We start from the raw sequence: 17,637 nt of genomic DNA on the forward strand, positions 1-17,637 counted from the left end.
CTATTAGACTGAGTATTCTTCTATATCTATTTGACTCGGTTGAATATAAGAAGTTCTACCATTATATCCTTCTACCTCTAGCTATTTAACCATTATATTAAGCTAGTCTTATTTATCTAGGTATATTCTACTTGGTATATCCTACTAAATATATTCGATTATTTACGTTAAACCTCCTAATAGACTATAGTTCTTCTATACTCTATACCGTATGTACAGAACTTCAAACCTGCCTCTCACATAACTAATAAAAATATACACGTGACCGAGACAATTGCTTATCAATACTGCAGTCCATCCAGCGTCGTCCTTACCACCGACAGTCATCGAAACTTCTCGACTCCTGGCAATTTCTCCTTTCTTTGCTGGTGTACTACTGTTGCCTGTTTCTAAAGGGTAGATGGTTCATGATGACTCCTTGAGGCTGGAGGCCGTGCCTTTCCAATCTGCTTTGCAAACGTCTAGCGCTCTCTTCTATCATTTACCAACCCTTCCTCTAATTTCTATTTAATTCGAAATGCGCGAGCTAGACCCGTTGGTCTTGGAGTACCAGCATGACAAGCGCCGACCGAGGGAGTCGGAGGCGCTTCTCATCCTGCGAAAGGTTGCTTCGCTGGTGAAGCCGATCATGCGGCAACGATGCTGGAGAGTGGGAACGCTGGCAGAATTCTATCCGCGAGAAAGGAACCTGCTTGGTATTAACATTAATGCTGGCCAGAAGATTTGTTTACGGCTACGGTACCCCTCGGACGAGACCCAGTTTCTGCCTGTGGAACAGGTAGTTGATACCATGCTCCATGAGTACGTCCAAGATACAAAATCTAGCTTCGGTGGATTTTCGACACGGCTAATACCGCGTGCAGGCTTTGCCATATTGTTCATGGGCCGCACAACCAGCAGTTTCATGCCTTGTGGAATCAACTGCGGGACGAACACGAAGAACTCGTGATGAAAGGCTACACGGGCGAAGGCTTCTTGTCCCATGGTAGGCGGCTCGGGGGCCAGAAAATGCCCTTGGATGAGGCCCGTCGTCGCGCGCGCGCCGCCGCCGAACAGCGACGGGTCCTTTCTGCTGGATCTGGTCGGAAACTCGGGGGCGCCCCCGTGCAGCGAGGCACCGATATCCGTAGGGTCATCGCCGATGCAGCGCAGAGGCGTATCGAGGTGACCCGGGGCTGCGCCTCTGGAACAGAACAAGGTGCCCAGCTCGCCGAAGAAGCGTCTCGAAATGGGTTCCGCACAAAGGCTGAAGAAGACGATGCCAATGAGCAAGCAATCCTACAAGCATATATTGAGCTGATTCAGGAGGAAGAGCGTGAGAAATACGGAGATTCATATATTCCTCCCAGCCAGGAAAATCCCGCAGGGCCTCGCTCGAATCTATCTTCCTCTGTCCTAGAGAACACTAAGCCAACAATGAAAACAGCAGCAGCAGCGGCGGCATCGGCGGCATCGGCGGCGCCGATTCTTTCTTCCCCTCGTGAGCCTGTTGATCTCACTTCCGATAATAACGAATCGTACAACTCCCCGTGGACGTGCCCGGTCTGCACCCTAGATAACCCGGCCACGTATCTCTGTTGCGATGCCTGCGCATCTGAACGACCACAGCCCGCCAACGTGGGATCCGCCCCAAGTCCGCCGCCGCCTGCCCGACCCCGATCGACGAACAAACGGCCGATCCAAGAGTCAACGCGCAAGATCGTGTCGCAGAGCACAGTCCGAGCCGTGGAAACCCTGGCGGCTATCGAGAATAAGTCCTCGAAGCGTCCGCTTGGCTGGGTATGCCGTTCTTGCGGAGCCTTTATGGAGACAGAATGGTGGACCTGTTCGAGTTGCGGTCTGATGAAGCAGGCTTCATAACCAACACTCTATATGTAGCAGATATGAATGAAATAATGATTTATGAGCATTGATTGAGGAGAGAATCCTGATTCGTTAGAGCTTAAGTGGAGTAGACTCACGTGACAGGCTTCGCGGATTTCTAGCCAATTTTTTTTCTTCGACTTCCAAACATTCCCACAACAAATGTTGTCGATGCTCCAAGAACCGTCAATGATTGACTGCAACAATAGACAGAGAATGTATTGTCTGTTGATGTACTTCCCACTCCAACTAACTACACAGGTATGCATCTGCAGTCACTCCTTTCCCCCCCATGTCTAGGTAGAAGAAATCCAAGCATTCCAGACCCGTCTCAGCTGCTCTCTGAAATGATGAGAACTTTATCGAACCGATTTTTTTTAGGAAGAGCCGGAAGAGGTATGACATGTTGGGAAGAAATAAAAATATCTTCGACCCCTTGTCGTCGGTGCTTATAAAGGTTCTGCTGAGAGGAGTTTTGCAAGCTGAGACGATGATCTGAAGGGTGTATTGGTGATCTCTGGACGTGCCTTGTTCTTGTCTTGACTTGAAGAACTGCCTTTTGATTATATGTCTACTGTGCTAATAGTTGCACTTAGGTTATTCGTTACTTGGGGACTTGCTATACGAAGAATGATGGTAGAGAACTCTTATATAGACTCGAATAAATTATACATGGATCTCGTATCTAAAAATATTTTCCGTCTCAAAATAAACTCCCAACAACCAGAGAGAGAAAAAGAGGATAGAGAATAAAAAAAGGAATCAGATTAAATCAACGCCAATAGATGCATATAGAGAAAGGTTTCAAGCCACGCTGACGAAAGTTCGCTTTTTACCCGATCCCATCTTCTGCTGTTGCTGGTCCTCCCAAGTGTCGACGTCGACGTAATCCTTGGTGCCCTGTTCCCGCACCTGGGTGCTAATGAACTGCAGCGCAGCCAGGTTGAAGCCCATTTCGTCTTGCTGGCGCGCGAGAACGCGGCGCAGCGACGCCCGGATGCTGTCCAGCATGGGTCGCATCATCTTGCTTGCGATGATCTGGCGGTGGTGCGTCTTGAGAATGAAGAACAGCACGCGGCAGGTGAGCGGAACGTCCCATTCGCGTCCGGCCCAGATCTCGAGGAAGGTGAAGAGCGAGGTCACTTTGGAAAAGGGCAGGACGAGCAGGGCATCCTGCAGAGATGCCGCGGGGATTTTCTGGATCACCTTCAAGACGTGGCGTTCGGCGGAGATGTTGCCTAGGGCGATGTAGAGCGGGTTCCGGCCCTGCGGTAGGGCGTTGGGCTGCGAAGCCTTGATTTCCTTCCACTCCTGCATGAGCTGGAGATCCTCCATACCCAAGTCCAAGGCTTCCATGATTTTTTCTCCGGCCATGAGGGTGTCGGCGGTCTGCTTGCTCGCATCCACGGCCTCGGCTTTCTCGCCCTCGCCATCCTCATCGTCTCCTAGGGAGTCTAGGAGATTCTTATCGTGCATCTCCTCTAATTCCTTTTCGCGTTCTTCTTCCAGGAAGATCTGCTCGTCGGTCTGTTCCCAGATCCGAATGCTCTTGTCGTGACTCGCACTGGCGATGAACTCGCCCGAATGACCGACGGCTAAGCACCAGATCTCACCATGGTGGGCCTCGAGTTTCTGGATCAGTTCGAATTTGTCGCCGTCCCAGTATTTGATCACACGGTCCTTGCTGGCACTGAAAAAGTTATGTCCGTTGCCTTCGTTGTTGTTAGGGACAAACGCAACGGCCATGATACTGTCTTCATGCGCCAAGAAGGACTTGTGACAATCACCAAAATCAAGACCCCACAGCCGCACCGTCTTGTCGGCTGAGCAAGTGACGATCAACTTACTGTCGTAAGATATGTCCATGTTCAAAACGGGCAGCTTGTGGCCATAGAGATTGAGGAATAGTTTGAGCGAGTCAACAAAGAACACCTTCACGGTATTATCTAAAAGAGACACCGCAAGAAGTCGAGCATCGGGTGAAAATCGCAGACTGAGGATGTCATCCGAGACTTTCAGTGTCCTTGTGTGAACAAGTTTCAGGCGAGGTGTAGTTCGTTTTGTTCCAGGAATCTCTTCCTGAACAATTTGGAAGGTCCAAAATTTGGCAGTCTTGTCAGCTCCACCACTGGCCATGGACTTTCCATCCGGATGAACGTGGAGTGACCACACAGGCCCATCGTGGGCCTTGATTGTGTCGAGAAGCGTAGAAGAGGCAATATCGAAAACCTCTAGCTCTCCGTTTTTATTGCCGACTACAACAATCTTGTCTCCAGGTAGGAATGCGGAGCAGAGAGAATAGCCGCACTCTAAAGTCCGCAGACAGCTCTGCGTCCGGACGTTCCAGATTTTGAGACTGCCATTGGAGGCTGAGGCAAGCATGCGGTCGTCAGAGCTCAATGCAATAGAACGGATGTCGGTTCGGTGGCCTGGTATTTCCACGGCAAGGTTTCGGGAGTATTCGTTATCCTCATCATCCTTGGCCTTTTTGTTTGAAGTCACAACGGTGTACGCTTCAAGCTGGTTGTTTGTTGTGGCCACAAGGAGCTGAAGGTTGTGGCTCGACTTGGTGGCAATCCAATCGAATGAACGAGCCTTACCACCGGTGCGAACAATAACATGAGGTACGAAGACCTCGGATACTGGGGCAGAGGCAGGGTCTTCCGATTTCTGATTGTCATTTTCCGCCGCAGCCTCCTCACCATCAGCAGCAGCACGTTGCGCCTCCTTCTGATTGCGCCTTTTGCGCTTTCTTGCCAAAGCCTTTTGAACTTCGGTCTGCGAACGAATGCGCCAGATTTCCACCGCTTTCTCCGAGCCATGAATACCGATGTAGTCTGACCGCGGATGGAAACAAATGCCGGTCGTCCGGTCCTTGCCGTTCCTGTACAGAGTCCCACGATCTGTCAGGATTTTGCGGCTTTCCGACCCGGTCCGTTCCTTGGCAACCTCTATCATGGCACTTTCGTCGATCGACCACACCTTGAGCTCGCCATCGTTACCTCCAGTAATGCAACCGCTTTGGTCAGGCGAGAGACCCAAACTCCAGCATTCGCCATTGGATTGCGCAACATGAGTCTCGATGCAGTGTTGCGTAGCAAGATCCCAGACCTTGATCAAGGAATCTTTGCTGGTCGTCAAGAGGAAACCTGCGTGCTCGGTTTGCCCAGCGGCCTGGAGCAGTTCCGCGGGGGGGAAGAGGAAGTGAAGCGAGGTGATTTGATCCGTATGCCCACGAAGCTTGAACAGTCCGACTTCCGATATCAAATCCCACACGATGATATCAGTATCCTTGGAACCGCTGGCAAGGCGCACACCAGCATTATCGAAGGCGAGTCGAGTGATCGCAGATTTGTGACCATTAAAGGAGATAATGACGGTTGAAGTTCGCGAGTCCCAAATTCTGATAGTGCCATCCTCGTAGCTATATGAAGGATCATATGAATCAATTGACTGGCCCACCAATTTTCTTTTTCTTTTTCTTTTTTTTTTTTTTGGCGCTCAACTTACCCGACAGCGAAAATATCCTCATCCGTTTTACTTTGGATGATGGCCGTGACCTGCGCCTTGCACGAACTGTCGCGCCATCTCCCGATTAATTCGCCCTTCTTCACATCCCAGCAAAGTACCTCTTCGCTCGCACCTACGACGGCTCGCCCTACGCCTGTACGGCGCGCAGTACCTGGGACATCGGCGTCTCTCGTCCAGATCGCATTCGACGACGCGGTGGCGACGAGGCCGAAGGTGTTCGAATGCTCGAATTTCCTGATAGAACTAATCAGCTGCAATGTACCACAGAACTCAAACCGCAGAGGTTCCTCACAAATAGGATTTGACCATCGTTGAACGCTCGATGAGACAAAAAAAAATTTGGAGCTTGCGGTGCGTATCGATAAGTCGGCGATTTGTCTACAGGCGGCCACAGCGACCGGTCAGGCAACTATTCACCGCCTTCACAAGATGACGCTCGCAGGCTCCGGTCCAACAACCCCAAACTCGTCTGCCAGGCACTCTTTCGAATCCCCGCGGCCACGAAGCCTTTAGTCAGTGTTGACTCTGTGTGATCGGATTATCTGAGCTAATTAGATTGAGGCCATCGCCATGCTTCTCCTAGACTACCAGAACGTGCTCATCCAGGCGCTCCTCACGGAGCGGTTCGCTGGGTACAACCCCACCCCCGAACATACACATGGCATACCCGGCACCCGCTAACTGTTGCCATTACTATAGGGGCAACCCCGTGTCAATCGACCAGGTTGTTTCGGACTTTGATGGCGTGACCTTCCATCTGTCTACTCCCGAGTCGAAAACGAAGATTCTCATCTCGATCAACCTGAAATGCTTCAAGGAGCTGGTGCAGTATGGGGCACAACAGGTGCTGGAGCGGGAGTACGGCCCGTACATCGTCTCTCCCGAGCCTGGATACGACTTCTCGGTGCAGATCGATCTGGAGAATCTCCCGGCGGAGCAGGAGGCCAAGGACGAGCTGATCATGCGCCTCGCCTTGTTGAAGCGGAACGTGATGGCTGCCCCGTTTGAGCGGGCGTTCGATGAATTCGCACAGCTTTCAGAGGAGGCTTCAAGGTACACCACGGAATCTGCGCCCCAGGGTGTGAAGGAAGGAGGGGAGGTCATGGCTATCCACTATCGTGAGGAAGAGGCAATCTACATCAAAGCCAGTCACGACCGAGTCACGGTGATCTTCAGCACTGTATTCCGCGAGGAGACGGACCGTATCTTTGGCAAGGTTTTCTTGCAGGTTTGTGATCACGTACCTGTTCTATCTTGCAATCAAATTCTCACTCGGACACAGGAATTCGTCGACGCCCGGAGACGTGTGTTAACCCTGCAGAACGCTCCCCAAGTGCTCTTCCGAAACGATCCCCCGCTTGAGTTGGCTGGCGTCCCTGGTCTCAAGGACTCGGGCGAAGGTGAAATCAGCTACGTGACTTTTGGTAAGCCGGAAATGTCGTGGTCTTTTTTTTTTCCCTCTCCGGTATTGACAATTCTCAGTTCTTTTCCCTCGTCACCTTACCCCTCAGCGTCGTTATGAAAATATCTCCCACATCCAGACCTTCCGTGATTACTTCCACTATCATATCAAGGCCTCGAAGGTAAGGTCCGCTTTCTCTCCAGATAGAACTTCGTAATGACATCTTTTCAGGCATACATCCATACCAGAATGCGCAAGAGGACAGCAGATTTCCTCCAGGGTCAGTGTTCATTTTCACCATGTATGTTGACAACATTTCTGACGTTGTACAGTCCTCAATCGTGCGCGACCAGAAAACGAGGAGCGGGAAAGGAAGACGGCCAGTGGACGTACCTTCCGGGTTCAGGGCTAGATCTTGCTTCTATCATTCTCATTCGTGTCCATACCATTACTTCACACAAGTCAGTCTCTATACTCGGATGCGGAGGACTTACGGTCAGCCCGCTACCTGTAGATTTACTCAATCCTATGTTCCTATTTTCTGTTGATATGTACTATCCTAGTCCGTTCTCAATATGTAGATAGGAGAGTAGAGCGACTCATCTGTTGAGTACAAAGTGCCAGTTGTGTCTTCTTCCTTACTAAAGGCTTGTGCAGGTAGTCTTTTCTCGCCTGACAGAGGGTCTGTATCCATAGCCGGCCTGTTTCAGTAACCATACAAGTCTCCAGAGCGAAAAGAGAGCACTAGAATGACGATAAACCGTTCACCGAGTGCCAGCATAGCTTAATTCAACCTCTCTGATGCTCTGTATCTGTAGGTCTATCATTGAATTTGTTGTCTGACAGTCTGAGCTGAGACGTTGATGACGATCAATAATCTAGGATGCCGATTTGAGGGAATATCTCAGTCCTTCACATGGCGAGTAGCTTCTCTATTCGGCAAGTGTTTTGTTCTTCCCTTTGCCAAACCAAGTCCTGTCTGTCTATTGGGCAATTGAATCAGCTAGGGCTGTTTGTGTAACATTTCCTTGCGGTTCGCTGAGCGACGCAACGATGAAAGAGAGCCACCGGTGGTTTCCGCGCGACTATCTCATGCACCGCGAGAAGCGAGAAAGAAGCCAGTCCATGAGATACCGTAGCAAATGGGCAAAAGACATCTTTCGCGACCGCTGAAAAACTCGAGGAATGGTCAGGTATGCCGTACAAAAGCCACGGCACGAATCGAAACTGTCCAGATGGCGTCACATCCAGAGCAGACGGTGAATAGGAAGCACATCCTGGACACAAATCCTTCAGAGCATCAGTTAGTTAGTCCTGGGCGACTAGCAACGCACAATTAAGCGCCTAGACGACAGCTGCAGTCTTTGAAGGCAGACTGGGCCGCAAAAGCAAAAAAAAACTGATAGATCAGTACAAAGCACAAAGTACCTACTCCGTACGGGAGTAGGTGCTCCCTCAAAGAGTACTAACGTACCGAGTACGGAGATCTTTCCTCGACAAGGATCGTCACCCCTGTAATCGCCAGGCATGAGTGCCTCAAGCATTTCGTTTTTCTTTTCTTTTTCTCTCCCCCTGGACTGTTTCGATCGCTTTACCGCCTCCGCTGTACACGACTTTCTCCCTCTCGCTGCTGGTCGAAATCACGGCGGTTTGACCGCTCATCCTCGATGCACTGGGCAGTCGGGAGCACCAGCCCTGTCTGCATTGACGTTACGATGCGTCAAACTTCATATCGCGGCCGTGTGAGACGTCAAGTGGCTGCTGATCCGCCAGACGATCCCGATAACCCGGGTCGCCAGGCTGCATGACTGGGGTTTTGAGCAACCTGGGTGAAACACCACCGCAGCCGTATGTACTTTGTAACTTTCACCCCCAGCCCCATGCAGATGCTTTTATTTCAATCTTTTTTCTTTATCTACTCCGTATTATCACTTTTTTTGTCGACTTGGCCCGAAGTGGAATCTGACGTATCTCATCACTGGACTCAATAGACAGGGATATTCGCCCCCGAGTGATCGCTCCGAGCTCGTCATCTGCTCTTGTCCCATGCCTCGTATCACGCACGGATCTATTCCAGTACCCAGGTCAGGCCTCAACGCCACTGGACTGAGAAGCAAACAAAGGTGTCGCTTCTATGATGTTTCCAGAACCAGAGCATTCCGGTTCTGCCCATAGGGGGGGGGGGGGTCGGTCGGACAGCCACTATCACAAAAAACTTCCCACACTGGTTTCGCGTGCCCGATATCCGAAAATAACCAATGCTATGGATGCTGCGTGTCTGCAGCATGACTGCCGCCACTCGGTTTGGAGTCTGACGTCGTGTCCTCCTGCCTCCGTTTTGGGAGACCATCGCAATTGCGACGTATGAAGCATGGGAGTACTCCGTGCTCCGTACAGATCTTTCGGTGAGATGGCTTGTCCACTCGCTCGCGCGTTTGTGGGCGATAGATATAAGTAGCCAAAATCGACGTGTTAGATTCAGGGGGTTAAGATCCTCGGGTTTGACTAGCCAAGCAAAATCCTACTATTAACCATCCCAAGGACTCTTCTTCGTCGAGTCTACAATATAGATTGATAGCATCGTGGGGAAGATTGGCACATTCCCAAATGCCGTCTTGTCATCTCTTCGATTTCCTCCTTGCATGAACAAATCGGCAACAATCTTCCAATTGGAGAACCCTACGGGCATTCGTACTCCGTTTGTTGAATACTTGCATTCTTGTGTAAGATTCAGAATTGGTTTTCAAGGAAGTAGGCTAACCTAATTCCAATTATACAGTTGTTGTGGATGATTCTTCCGTTTATATAGGATTTGACATACCCAGCATTTTTGTGGTAAGTGATGGGAGTAATTTTGTCGGCTCTGGGATGTCTGTTAATATGATGATAGCCATGATAGAAGTCAAACTCTAGCTCTTTATTTATTCATCTCATCTCCAGATTCCTGTCTTCTAAAAACAAGAAAGGTACTGTACCTGGACCTATATAGCTCTCTTCATCTTCGTCGGCTAATTTCAGATTGCAGGATAATAAAGTGACGATTCAATTCCAGATGCAGATGCAAGTTTCAATTGAAATAGTCCTCAAGAGCTGACATTTAGTCAGCCAACGCGTGGTTAGTAGTTCTTTTTTTCCCCTGTGACTTATTGACCATCTGTTTTTGACCCTTGTTTAGTGTTGGTTGACAACTAATCTTGTGTCTGAGAACCTTGCAGGCGATGTTGTTCTGACGCTTGGAGAACACGACTATAAGATGCTATTTCAGCAACTATCCCAGAAGATTCAGAGAACTCGACATTCTGTCATTGGCGTGAAAACGAAACTCGAATAACGAGCAGCAACAAAAAGTGACGAAGTAACGGCAGATCTTTCGAAGGCACCGTAGACTATACTCGACTTATTGGTAAACCACAGTGGAGCAAGATATATTCGGCATGGCGAAGCCCAACACTGTCGAAAAGGACAGAATCAGTACTTTGCCACTGGAGATAGTGCTGATGATCCTGTCTTATTTGCCTCTTCAATCTCTCCTTCACTTTGGAGAAACATCGCGCACCAACCACCTCTACCATATTTTGTCTCTCAAGCGACTCCGATTAGCGGTCTTCCAAAGGCGAATCCACTCTCTCATCTCCTTTGTCCAAGCCGGCTGGCCTACAACAGGTCACTATGATAAGGGCAAAGAAATAATATATGCCGATGAAGCTGTTGGATATACTATCTCCGTCCTGCAACCACAAGCTTTGCGCACACGAAAGCGCAAGATGTATATATCTGACCTCGAAGATGCATCTTGGGAGATAGATTCTTTTCGCAAAGATGAAACCGGCCTTCCCACGACGTTTGAACAGATGGTCTGCATGCAAAACGACATACTCTCGAGTCTGCTAGGTCGATATGGAAAATCGCTTGTACAGCTCGAATTCATGGCGTACGACATGGACATGGAGGGCGCCCTTGCCCTCGCTACCAACTGTCGGAGCAAATTGCGACACCTTGCCCTCCGGTTCGAACACCCCCACGTTCGGGACGGGTCGATGAGGCCTCGCGCGTGGCTTCAGCCCGCGCCCAGCAGTACGTGCTGGAATGCTCTCATTGGCATTGGCCCGTACAAGCAAATTGGGCTGACTGGTCTTCAAACCCTGATACTCGAACGAGCCGGCATCACACCGTGGCAGCTCATGGTGCTTGTGAGAAACAACCCGAACCTCACAACCCTGAAGCTGCGGACCTGCACTGGGGTGCATCCTGATTTTTTGAGCTGGCTGGGGGGCATGAGCAATGCGCTCGATATGGACGCCGCCGGGGATACCAATTGTGTCGCCCCAGGTGCCAAACTGCAGGTTCTGTGGCTTGAAAACTGCCCGAACGTCAGCGACGAGCCTGCCGATGCTCTCGAGGAGCTACAGGAGAAGGAAGACCCTGATGCCGGCCTTCGGTGGGTGAAGAAACTCAAGTGTCTCAAGGTAAGTAGCTACGGCATGAACCCTTGTTTTTAAAAGGAGAATTTGCAAATACTTACCAATAACGTCCATCATTCAGTCTCTCTCTTTTAGAGAGTGCATGTCTCTCCCACCCACGCATGTCGATCAAGCAAACAAATTGATTTGGAACATCCCCGAGGTGATACTGCCATATACTATCACTAGCGGAGACCAAGTTGAGGTCGACCCCGAGCTGGCCTGAATACGGGGGGGGAAGAAAGCATGCCATTGGAGATGTTCGAGGATACCTAGGTTGTGTTTTCCCCTATATTTTCTTGTCTCTCATTGTTTCTTCTTTCCTTTCTTCTTTTCTTTTTCTTTCTGTGATGAGCTCAATGATGATGTCCTGGTCCTTTACTTTACAGCCTTTTACAAATTTCATCTTCTTAGTAAGTGTAAGCTAGATCGTTTATAATACCACTATTAGCTACTATGATGAACAGAACCTATATAAACTCTCTTTACTTATAGAGAGAATCTTTGGGCATAGAATTTTCTGTAGAGCAAAGTGAATCTCTTAGTGAGAGAAGGGGGGGGGGTCTTATTCACCAGTGTACACAACATAATCATCACCACTAACTTTTTAATCGACACTTTCTCCTCCCCAACTTCTTTTTTATTCTGGTTTGCTAGTTAGAGTCTAAAGGCGTCACCATGCCCCTCCATGCACTTCTCCAGTCTCTCATTCCTCTCAAGATCCCTCACCCCCGTCTTTGGAAATCCAGGAAGAAAAAGCGCAAGGAGCTCGAAGCTGAAGGTGATCCAGAAGAGGCTCTTGAAGAGTGCTCTGAAGGTCTCTACGAAGGAGTTCCTGAAGAGTGTTCTAACGAGGCGTATTCTGGCGAGTTCCCTGACGAGTTCCCTGAAGAAGAGTTCCCTGAAGAAGAGTTCCCTGAAGAAGAGTTCCCTGAAGAAGAGTTCCCTGAAGAAGTTCCTGAAGAAGACCCCGAAGACTCTGAAGGAGAGTTCCCTCAAGAAGACGAAGGCTTTGAAAATAGTTCTGAAGGATACCCCCACGCGTCTTCCGAAGTGTCCCAAAACGAGCCTGTCCCATTTTCACCTTCTTCTTCCTCTTTGAACCAGTCTGAACAGTTCGACATGCCTGGCTCTGAGGCTTCTCAGGTAAGTGTTTCCTTGACCTAGCGCTCACTTTCTCCCACATGGACATACGAAAAGCATTTGCTCACCAAAACCTCACAGGACGAGCAGGGCAGCCAGGCGGGTTTTATCCCCTTTAGAGTCGGCCTGCGTGACTGGCTCGGTACCGAAAGATTGGCAGACAAAAACATTGGCGATATCCTGGATGAAATGGGTGAGGAAAAGCTCACGGGAATGTTTACTTCGGCGCTGGAAGTGTTCTCCAAGGTCTACGCCGTGGGCAAGATTATCTTAATCATATTCCAGAATTATGGGATCAAGGTTAGCCCTGGCCTGTCTGCGAGTATCCTAGAGAAGGTGCTTTTACTGAAAAATCTTGGAATAGTTTGACGACGAGTCACTCTGGGACTTGCCCTTTCATCTCCGCAGCACCGAAAATGTTGTGACCTCTGACCTTCTGAATGAACTGTCTGAAGTGATTGAACCCTTGTTTTACTGCGTCTATGCCCGGATCGTCCAGGAGGTTGCCAAAGCTGAACTCTGCTCGTTCTTTCCCTGGAAACCCACGCGTACCCCCAACAACCGCACCTTTGTCCTACCCGAGCCAGCTCATCTGTACAGGGTCTTACTGTCACTCAAGGAAATACTGGATTCCGACGACGTGAGCCATATCATTGACATCCAGCAGCTCGGTGAGTACCAGGAAGCCCTCATCGGTTTTGGGGAAGCGGAACTGGAAGAGTTCGGCTATGCCTCCGACGATCTGCTTGGCTTCCGTTCCTTTATCCAACTCAAGCTGCACGATGAGAAAGACGAGTGGGTTGTCAAATGGAAGGGTCTGGTACCGATTTATAAACTGCCCTCCCCAGAGGCTCTAGTGACTGGGTCTGAGCGGTTTCTTTGCCAAACCCCTCGTAATATCAACAAGACTGACATCTCGGACCGCAGTCTTCCATGGGTAAACCTGAAAACCATGCCCAAAGCCACCTACGAGAACGAGAACAAGCTGGATCACCGCCTGGCAACTCTGGCCAAGCTCGAGGGCAAGGTCGTTGGAGCGCTGCGTCGCGAAGAGGGCCGTCGCAAGGTGATGGATTTCGCGAGAGAACGCAAGTGTACCTGTACCGCAGTCTGCAAGTGTGCCCGTCACTGTACTAATGACGTTGAGCTGCCCTGCCCCTGTGCGGAGCGCAGCATGCGTATCGCATTCACCAGGCGCAGCCGCGAACGAGGCCGCCAGGATTTCACGGAGCGCTGCGACAACATGTGCAAGCTCATCTTCGAGGGGTTCGCTTACCTCAGGCGCAACCTGGCTGACAAGGAGCTGGATCTCCAAGTCGCCCAGGCCCTCACCATGATCAATGTCGAGATTATGAAGGAGCGGCGAGTTATTCTTCCTCTCTAGGCATTGGCCCGGCAGGCTACCTCCAGGCGGACTGGTTTGTATTTTTGACTTTGGATTCCTTTGAATTCGGCGCATTGAAGACGTCTGTCGAAGAACTACCCGCCCTCCTTTTGTCCCTTTAATGATAGCCGGTTTGTCGTTTTGACATTTCTTTCTCAGTCTTGAATCTAGTACTTTCACTATGATAATGAAGACCTACTGGCTAGGGAGACATGTTCATAGCTAGGAAATAATTGACTGGACCTGCAAAGACCACACAGTACCGAGATAAACCATTGTAGAAGATAAGCCAACAGCTTAGAAGCACAGTGACCACCATGGCGCCAGCATGCAATCTGTTCTAATGAAGACCTCCACCTCCTCTGTCCGACGGATCGTTGAGGCACACAGTTAAATTCTCCAACTCCTGCAGAAGCAAGTTCCGATCGTCACATTTCTGAGCCGTGTCGAAATCGATCAACGTAGCCTTCGAATCGCATACAAGGAAATTGAATCGATTCGTATCCCCGTGTCGTACTCCTACATCATGTAGTCGAGTCAATACCTCCCTGCAGGCTTCGAGATCTTCAGGGCTAGCATGCTGTGTATCGGTTATGCGTTCCATCAAGAACCCAATCACTCGACCGTTTTCAGTCAAGTGACCAAGGAATCGAGGCCCGATTGTATGGCCGGATATCCATTGATATGCTGTGGTCTCATTCTCCATGTATTGGATCTCCCAGGGAAAGCGAGCGAATTTGGCGATGACAATCTCATTGAATAACGAACATCTGGCTTCATAAATGCCCGTTCGTAACTTCCGTCCGATCGAAAGCTCCAAGTAGTCGACATAGGTTTCATGCCAGGTGTTCTGAACGCCAGGCAATTCGGTCAGGTTGGAGCTCGCAAAATAGGGCCGACCGTCCTTTCCATCCTTGGCCACGAGACCATCGTTCCAGTTTCCTGGGGGGAATTCTGGCAAGAGGGAGACGAGGGAAGGACCGAATAAACATATCTTCAGCGATGTAGATGCCTGGTTCCACGGTGATATATTTAACAGAAACACCATCAACCAGAAGACGGAAAAAGCTTTCGTCGTTTTCGTCCACCTCGGCTTGGAGTAATTCGACTTTTGGCTGGTTATCCATTTTGATGACAGAAGTTGGTATCCAGCGGAAAACTCCACGAGCACGGTAGAAGCCTTAGGACCACATTCAAACCCTTTGTGCTATTTATGTGTTAAATGTTAAGCGAGAAACCAAGTAAGCAAGATGATCTAGTGAACTCGCAACATTGAAGTATCTACAAAACTCATGTCTGAAACAAAGAGATGGTTATCCCGGACTTTCGTGGACTTTAATCGCATCGAGAGCCGACTGAGGCAAGATCTCGTTTAAATAAGTAAGGAGAGAAACAAAAATCAAGTGAGAGATGTCCATAAGTGCAGAAGCGAGGGAGGTTGTGTGGTTGGCAAGTTCTGCTCAGGTTTGAAGTTGCTTGAAGTTGAACGACGTCAATAGCAATAATATCTGCAGCCTGAGGCAGAAACTACCACATTTTTGTTGACTACCCCAGAGTTTTAATAGCGTAGATCAGGACGATCACTACCTAGTAGTTAGTTCTAATAGTTATTGGTAACTATTGCTACCTTTTAATGGAGCAGCACTCCATAGTCTAGTAGATCCTAGTCCATGTTCTATATCTAGGACAGTGGCTTTTTTCAAGTTCAATAGTGAGGTTATCCTATAAACTAGTACTCCGTAGTCAGAACTACAGTAAATAGTAGCAAGTGGAGGAAATAGATTCAACATTATTACCTAGGTATGTAGTATTACGAAAGAAGGGCGACGATCCAAACAAAAAAGCCATGCCCAGCTAACTCTTACGAGCAGCCGGTCAGACCTGTTGGGATTTCTCGCCGCTGAGTGGCCTGGCCCGTATTCTCATTGAGTCACGGACGGTCGCTCTGGCTCTTCTTCCTCTCCTTCCGGCTCCTCCGGGTGATGAAATCGCCAAAAAGGCCTCTGTTCCCCCATATTCCTAGAGCGCCTGCGAGCGAGGTGTTCTCTTTAGTATCTACTGTTGGAATGGGTGCGGTTTTCAAGGGTTCTTCTGCACGCAGCCCACTGTGGATCACACCCTGGAGACGGCGCCTGGTGCGACGGCATTATTCTCACGCGGTGCTGCCCTCGTATGGCATCACGACTCCCACGCCGGAGCCTCAGCAACGGCCTCAGACGCCATCTCCCGTCTTCCGATCCCCCTACCGCTTCGAAACGGGGTACGCTTGCTGCGCCAAACGGCCGTCTCGACCCTTCCCCCCACCGTTCCTGTCTCCGCCGTCCTCCTCGTTTTCGGACCCTTTGACCACCCACGGCCAGAGCCTGGATAAGAGATTATCCGTCAAGGGGGAGCTGATCCGCGGCTTGAACAACGGCGACGATGCGGTGCTAGTTGCAGAGAACTTTATCGGCGTGAATGATGGGGTAGGCGCCTGGGCGACCAAGTCCCAGGGCCATGCTGCGTGAGTCTGGCCATTTCTTTTGTGTGTGGTGTGGGAAAAGAGAAGAAGAAAAAAAGAAATAGCTACTGACACTCGGACGTACGGAAGGCTTTGGTCGCGGTTACTACTCCATTTCTGGGCCCTCGAGGTCGAGCGGCAGGTTGACAACGTGTCTGACCCAGATCCGGTCGAGTTCCTTCAGCGTGCCTACGAGGAAACTGTGCGGGCGACAAGAACACCCAACGAATGGCTGGGCACTTCGACTTCGGTCACCGCGCTCCTTCATTGGTCTGCCGATGATGGATGTTCGAAGCCGTTGCTCTACGTCACAAACCTAGGGGACTGCAAGATTCTGGTCATCCGACCGAGAGAGAGAGAGGTCTTGTTTCGGACCCAGGAACAATGGCATTGGTTTGATTGCCCAGTGCAGTTGGGAACAAACAGTGTCGATACGCCGCGCAAGGATGCAGTCATGTCCAAGGTCGAGCTTGAGGAGGACGACATCGTCCTGGCTCTTTCCGACGGCGTGGTCGACAACCTGTGGGAACATGAGGTGGTGACCATAGCTCTGGATAGCTTCAACAAATGGGAAGCAGACAAAGAATGCCTCCCCCACTCCTATGGCCATAAGACCGACCAACGGATGGTCTTTGTCGCTCGTGAGCTACTGAAGGCGGCCCTTGACATTGCGCAGGACCCTCACGCGGAGAGTCCGTATATGGAAAAAGCAATCGATGAGGGTCTGGCCATTGAAGGAGGTATATCTTCTCTTTTTCCTTCTTCTTTCTTTTCATTCGAATGTGCTAATATGTTGGGCTATAGGCAAACTGGACGATATCTCCGTTGTTGCCGCCTCATGCAGAAAGAGGGTTACCTGATCCATCTGCTGCCCAAACATCGATAGAATTTCTTTTCTCGGCATCGTTTCGTCTTCAGAGCAGGCGCTAGATTCGATTTATACCCATGTCCAGCCTTTTCGGCTTTTCCCCATAAAATGATACCAACCTAATATGCTCCTGGCATCCTCACCAGAATCAGGTCGCGCCCAATAAAGGTCGTCCACGACAACCATCAATCCAGGGAACGCACAACCTTGTGATACTTTGGGGATTTTACGATTTGAAAGACTCATCGCTCATCTAATCTATCTCACTAGGGATAGTCCCTCGGCTAGAGGCTCTGGCTTATATCACCTTGCTCAATTGCTCATGATGGCCTGGCTTACAGGTAATTAATTAGACTAATAGGTGCATCTTGCAACTTCTTAGAGACATTATTATCTTAATGACATTATTACCAATTCTTATGGATTTAGAGTAATTCGCAGACAAGTAGTGGATTTCTACAGTATTTCTCTACTATAGAGTCACAG

At 49.8% G+C, this 17,637-nt stretch overlaps 8 protein-coding genes across 8 annotated transcripts; 6 read left to right on the plus strand and 2 right to left on the minus strand.

Moving 5' to 3' along the window:
- Positions 1 to 309: 309 nt before the first annotated feature.
- ASPZODRAFT_131537 (hypothetical protein) lies at positions 310 to 1,909 on the plus strand. The gene is made up of 2 exons (XM_022722786.1): positions 310 to 801; positions 864 to 1,909. The coding sequence occupies exons 1-2, from the start codon at positions 518 to 520 to the stop codon at positions 1,858 to 1,860; spliced, it is 1,281 nt and encodes a 426-aa protein (XP_022582437.1). The 5' UTR covers positions 310 to 517; the 3' UTR covers positions 1,861 to 1,909.
- Positions 1,910 to 2,667: 758 nt separating this feature from the next.
- ASPZODRAFT_15373 (hypothetical protein) lies at positions 2,668 to 5,703 on the minus strand (the record flags this gene model as incomplete). The annotated part of the gene is made up of 3 exons (XM_022726007.1): positions 2,668 to 5,287; positions 5,374 to 5,628; positions 5,687 to 5,703. The coding sequence occupies 3 exons, from the start codon at positions 5,701 to 5,703 to the stop codon at positions 2,668 to 2,670; spliced, it is 2,892 nt and encodes a 963-aa protein (XP_022582438.1).
- Positions 5,704 to 5,948: 245 nt separating this feature from the next.
- Positions 5,949 to 7,636, plus strand: ASPZODRAFT_131539 (hypothetical protein). The gene is made up of 6 exons (XM_022722787.1): positions 5,949 to 6,026; positions 6,094 to 6,622; positions 6,677 to 6,818; positions 6,877 to 6,977; positions 7,028 to 7,076; positions 7,129 to 7,636. The coding sequence occupies exons 1-6, from the start codon at positions 5,965 to 5,967 to the stop codon at positions 7,206 to 7,208; spliced, it is 963 nt and encodes a 320-aa protein (XP_022582439.1). The 5' UTR covers positions 5,949 to 5,964; the 3' UTR covers positions 7,209 to 7,636.
- A 596-nt stretch (positions 7,637 to 8,232) lies between these two features.
- ASPZODRAFT_1810921 (hypothetical protein) lies at positions 8,233 to 8,644 on the plus strand. The gene has a single exon (XM_022727158.1). It carries the CDS (start codon positions 8,324 to 8,326, stop codon positions 8,540 to 8,542), a length of 219 nt encoding a protein of 72 aa, XP_022582440.1. The 5' UTR covers positions 8,233 to 8,323; the 3' UTR covers positions 8,543 to 8,644.
- A 1,586-nt stretch (positions 8,645 to 10,230) lies between these two features.
- On the plus strand, positions 10,231 to 11,482 carry ASPZODRAFT_63287 (hypothetical protein; the record flags this gene model as incomplete). The annotated part of the gene is made up of 2 exons (XM_022729134.1): positions 10,231 to 11,262; positions 11,339 to 11,482. The coding sequence occupies 2 exons, from the start codon at positions 10,231 to 10,233 to the stop codon at positions 11,480 to 11,482; spliced, it is 1,176 nt and encodes a 391-aa protein (XP_022582441.1).
- A 1,130-nt stretch (positions 11,483 to 12,612) lies between these two features.
- On the plus strand, positions 12,613 to 13,783 carry ASPZODRAFT_64399 (hypothetical protein; the record flags this gene model as incomplete). Its single annotated transcript, XM_022729228.1, has 2 exons — positions 12,613 to 12,699; positions 12,764 to 13,783. 2 exons carry the CDS (start codon positions 12,613 to 12,615, stop codon positions 13,781 to 13,783), a joined length of 1,107 nt encoding a protein of 368 aa, XP_022582442.1.
- Positions 13,784 to 13,883: 100 nt separating this feature from the next.
- On the minus strand, positions 13,884 to 15,320 carry ASPZODRAFT_131545 (hypothetical protein). Its single transcript, XM_022722788.1, has one exon. The coding sequence runs from the start codon at positions 14,829 to 14,831 to the stop codon at positions 14,124 to 14,126; it is 708 nt and encodes a 235-aa protein (XP_022582443.1). The 5' UTR covers positions 14,832 to 15,320; the 3' UTR covers positions 13,884 to 14,123.
- Positions 15,321 to 15,730: 410 nt separating this feature from the next.
- On the plus strand, positions 15,731 to 17,568 carry ASPZODRAFT_131547 (hypothetical protein). The gene is made up of 3 exons (XM_022722789.1): positions 15,731 to 16,286; positions 16,374 to 17,023; positions 17,088 to 17,568. The coding sequence occupies exons 1-3, from the start codon at positions 15,850 to 15,852 to the stop codon at positions 17,141 to 17,143; spliced, it is 1,143 nt and encodes a 380-aa protein (XP_022582444.1). The 5' UTR covers positions 15,731 to 15,849; the 3' UTR covers positions 17,144 to 17,568.
- Positions 17,569 to 17,637: the final 69 nt, after the last annotated feature.

Source organism: Penicilliopsis zonata (genome assembly GCF_001890105.1).
Source record: "Penicilliopsis zonata CBS 506.65 unplaced genomic scaffold ASPZOscaffold_5, whole genome shotgun sequence".
Lineage (NCBI taxonomy): Eukaryota > Fungi > Ascomycota > Eurotiomycetes > Eurotiales > Aspergillaceae > Penicilliopsis > Penicilliopsis zonata.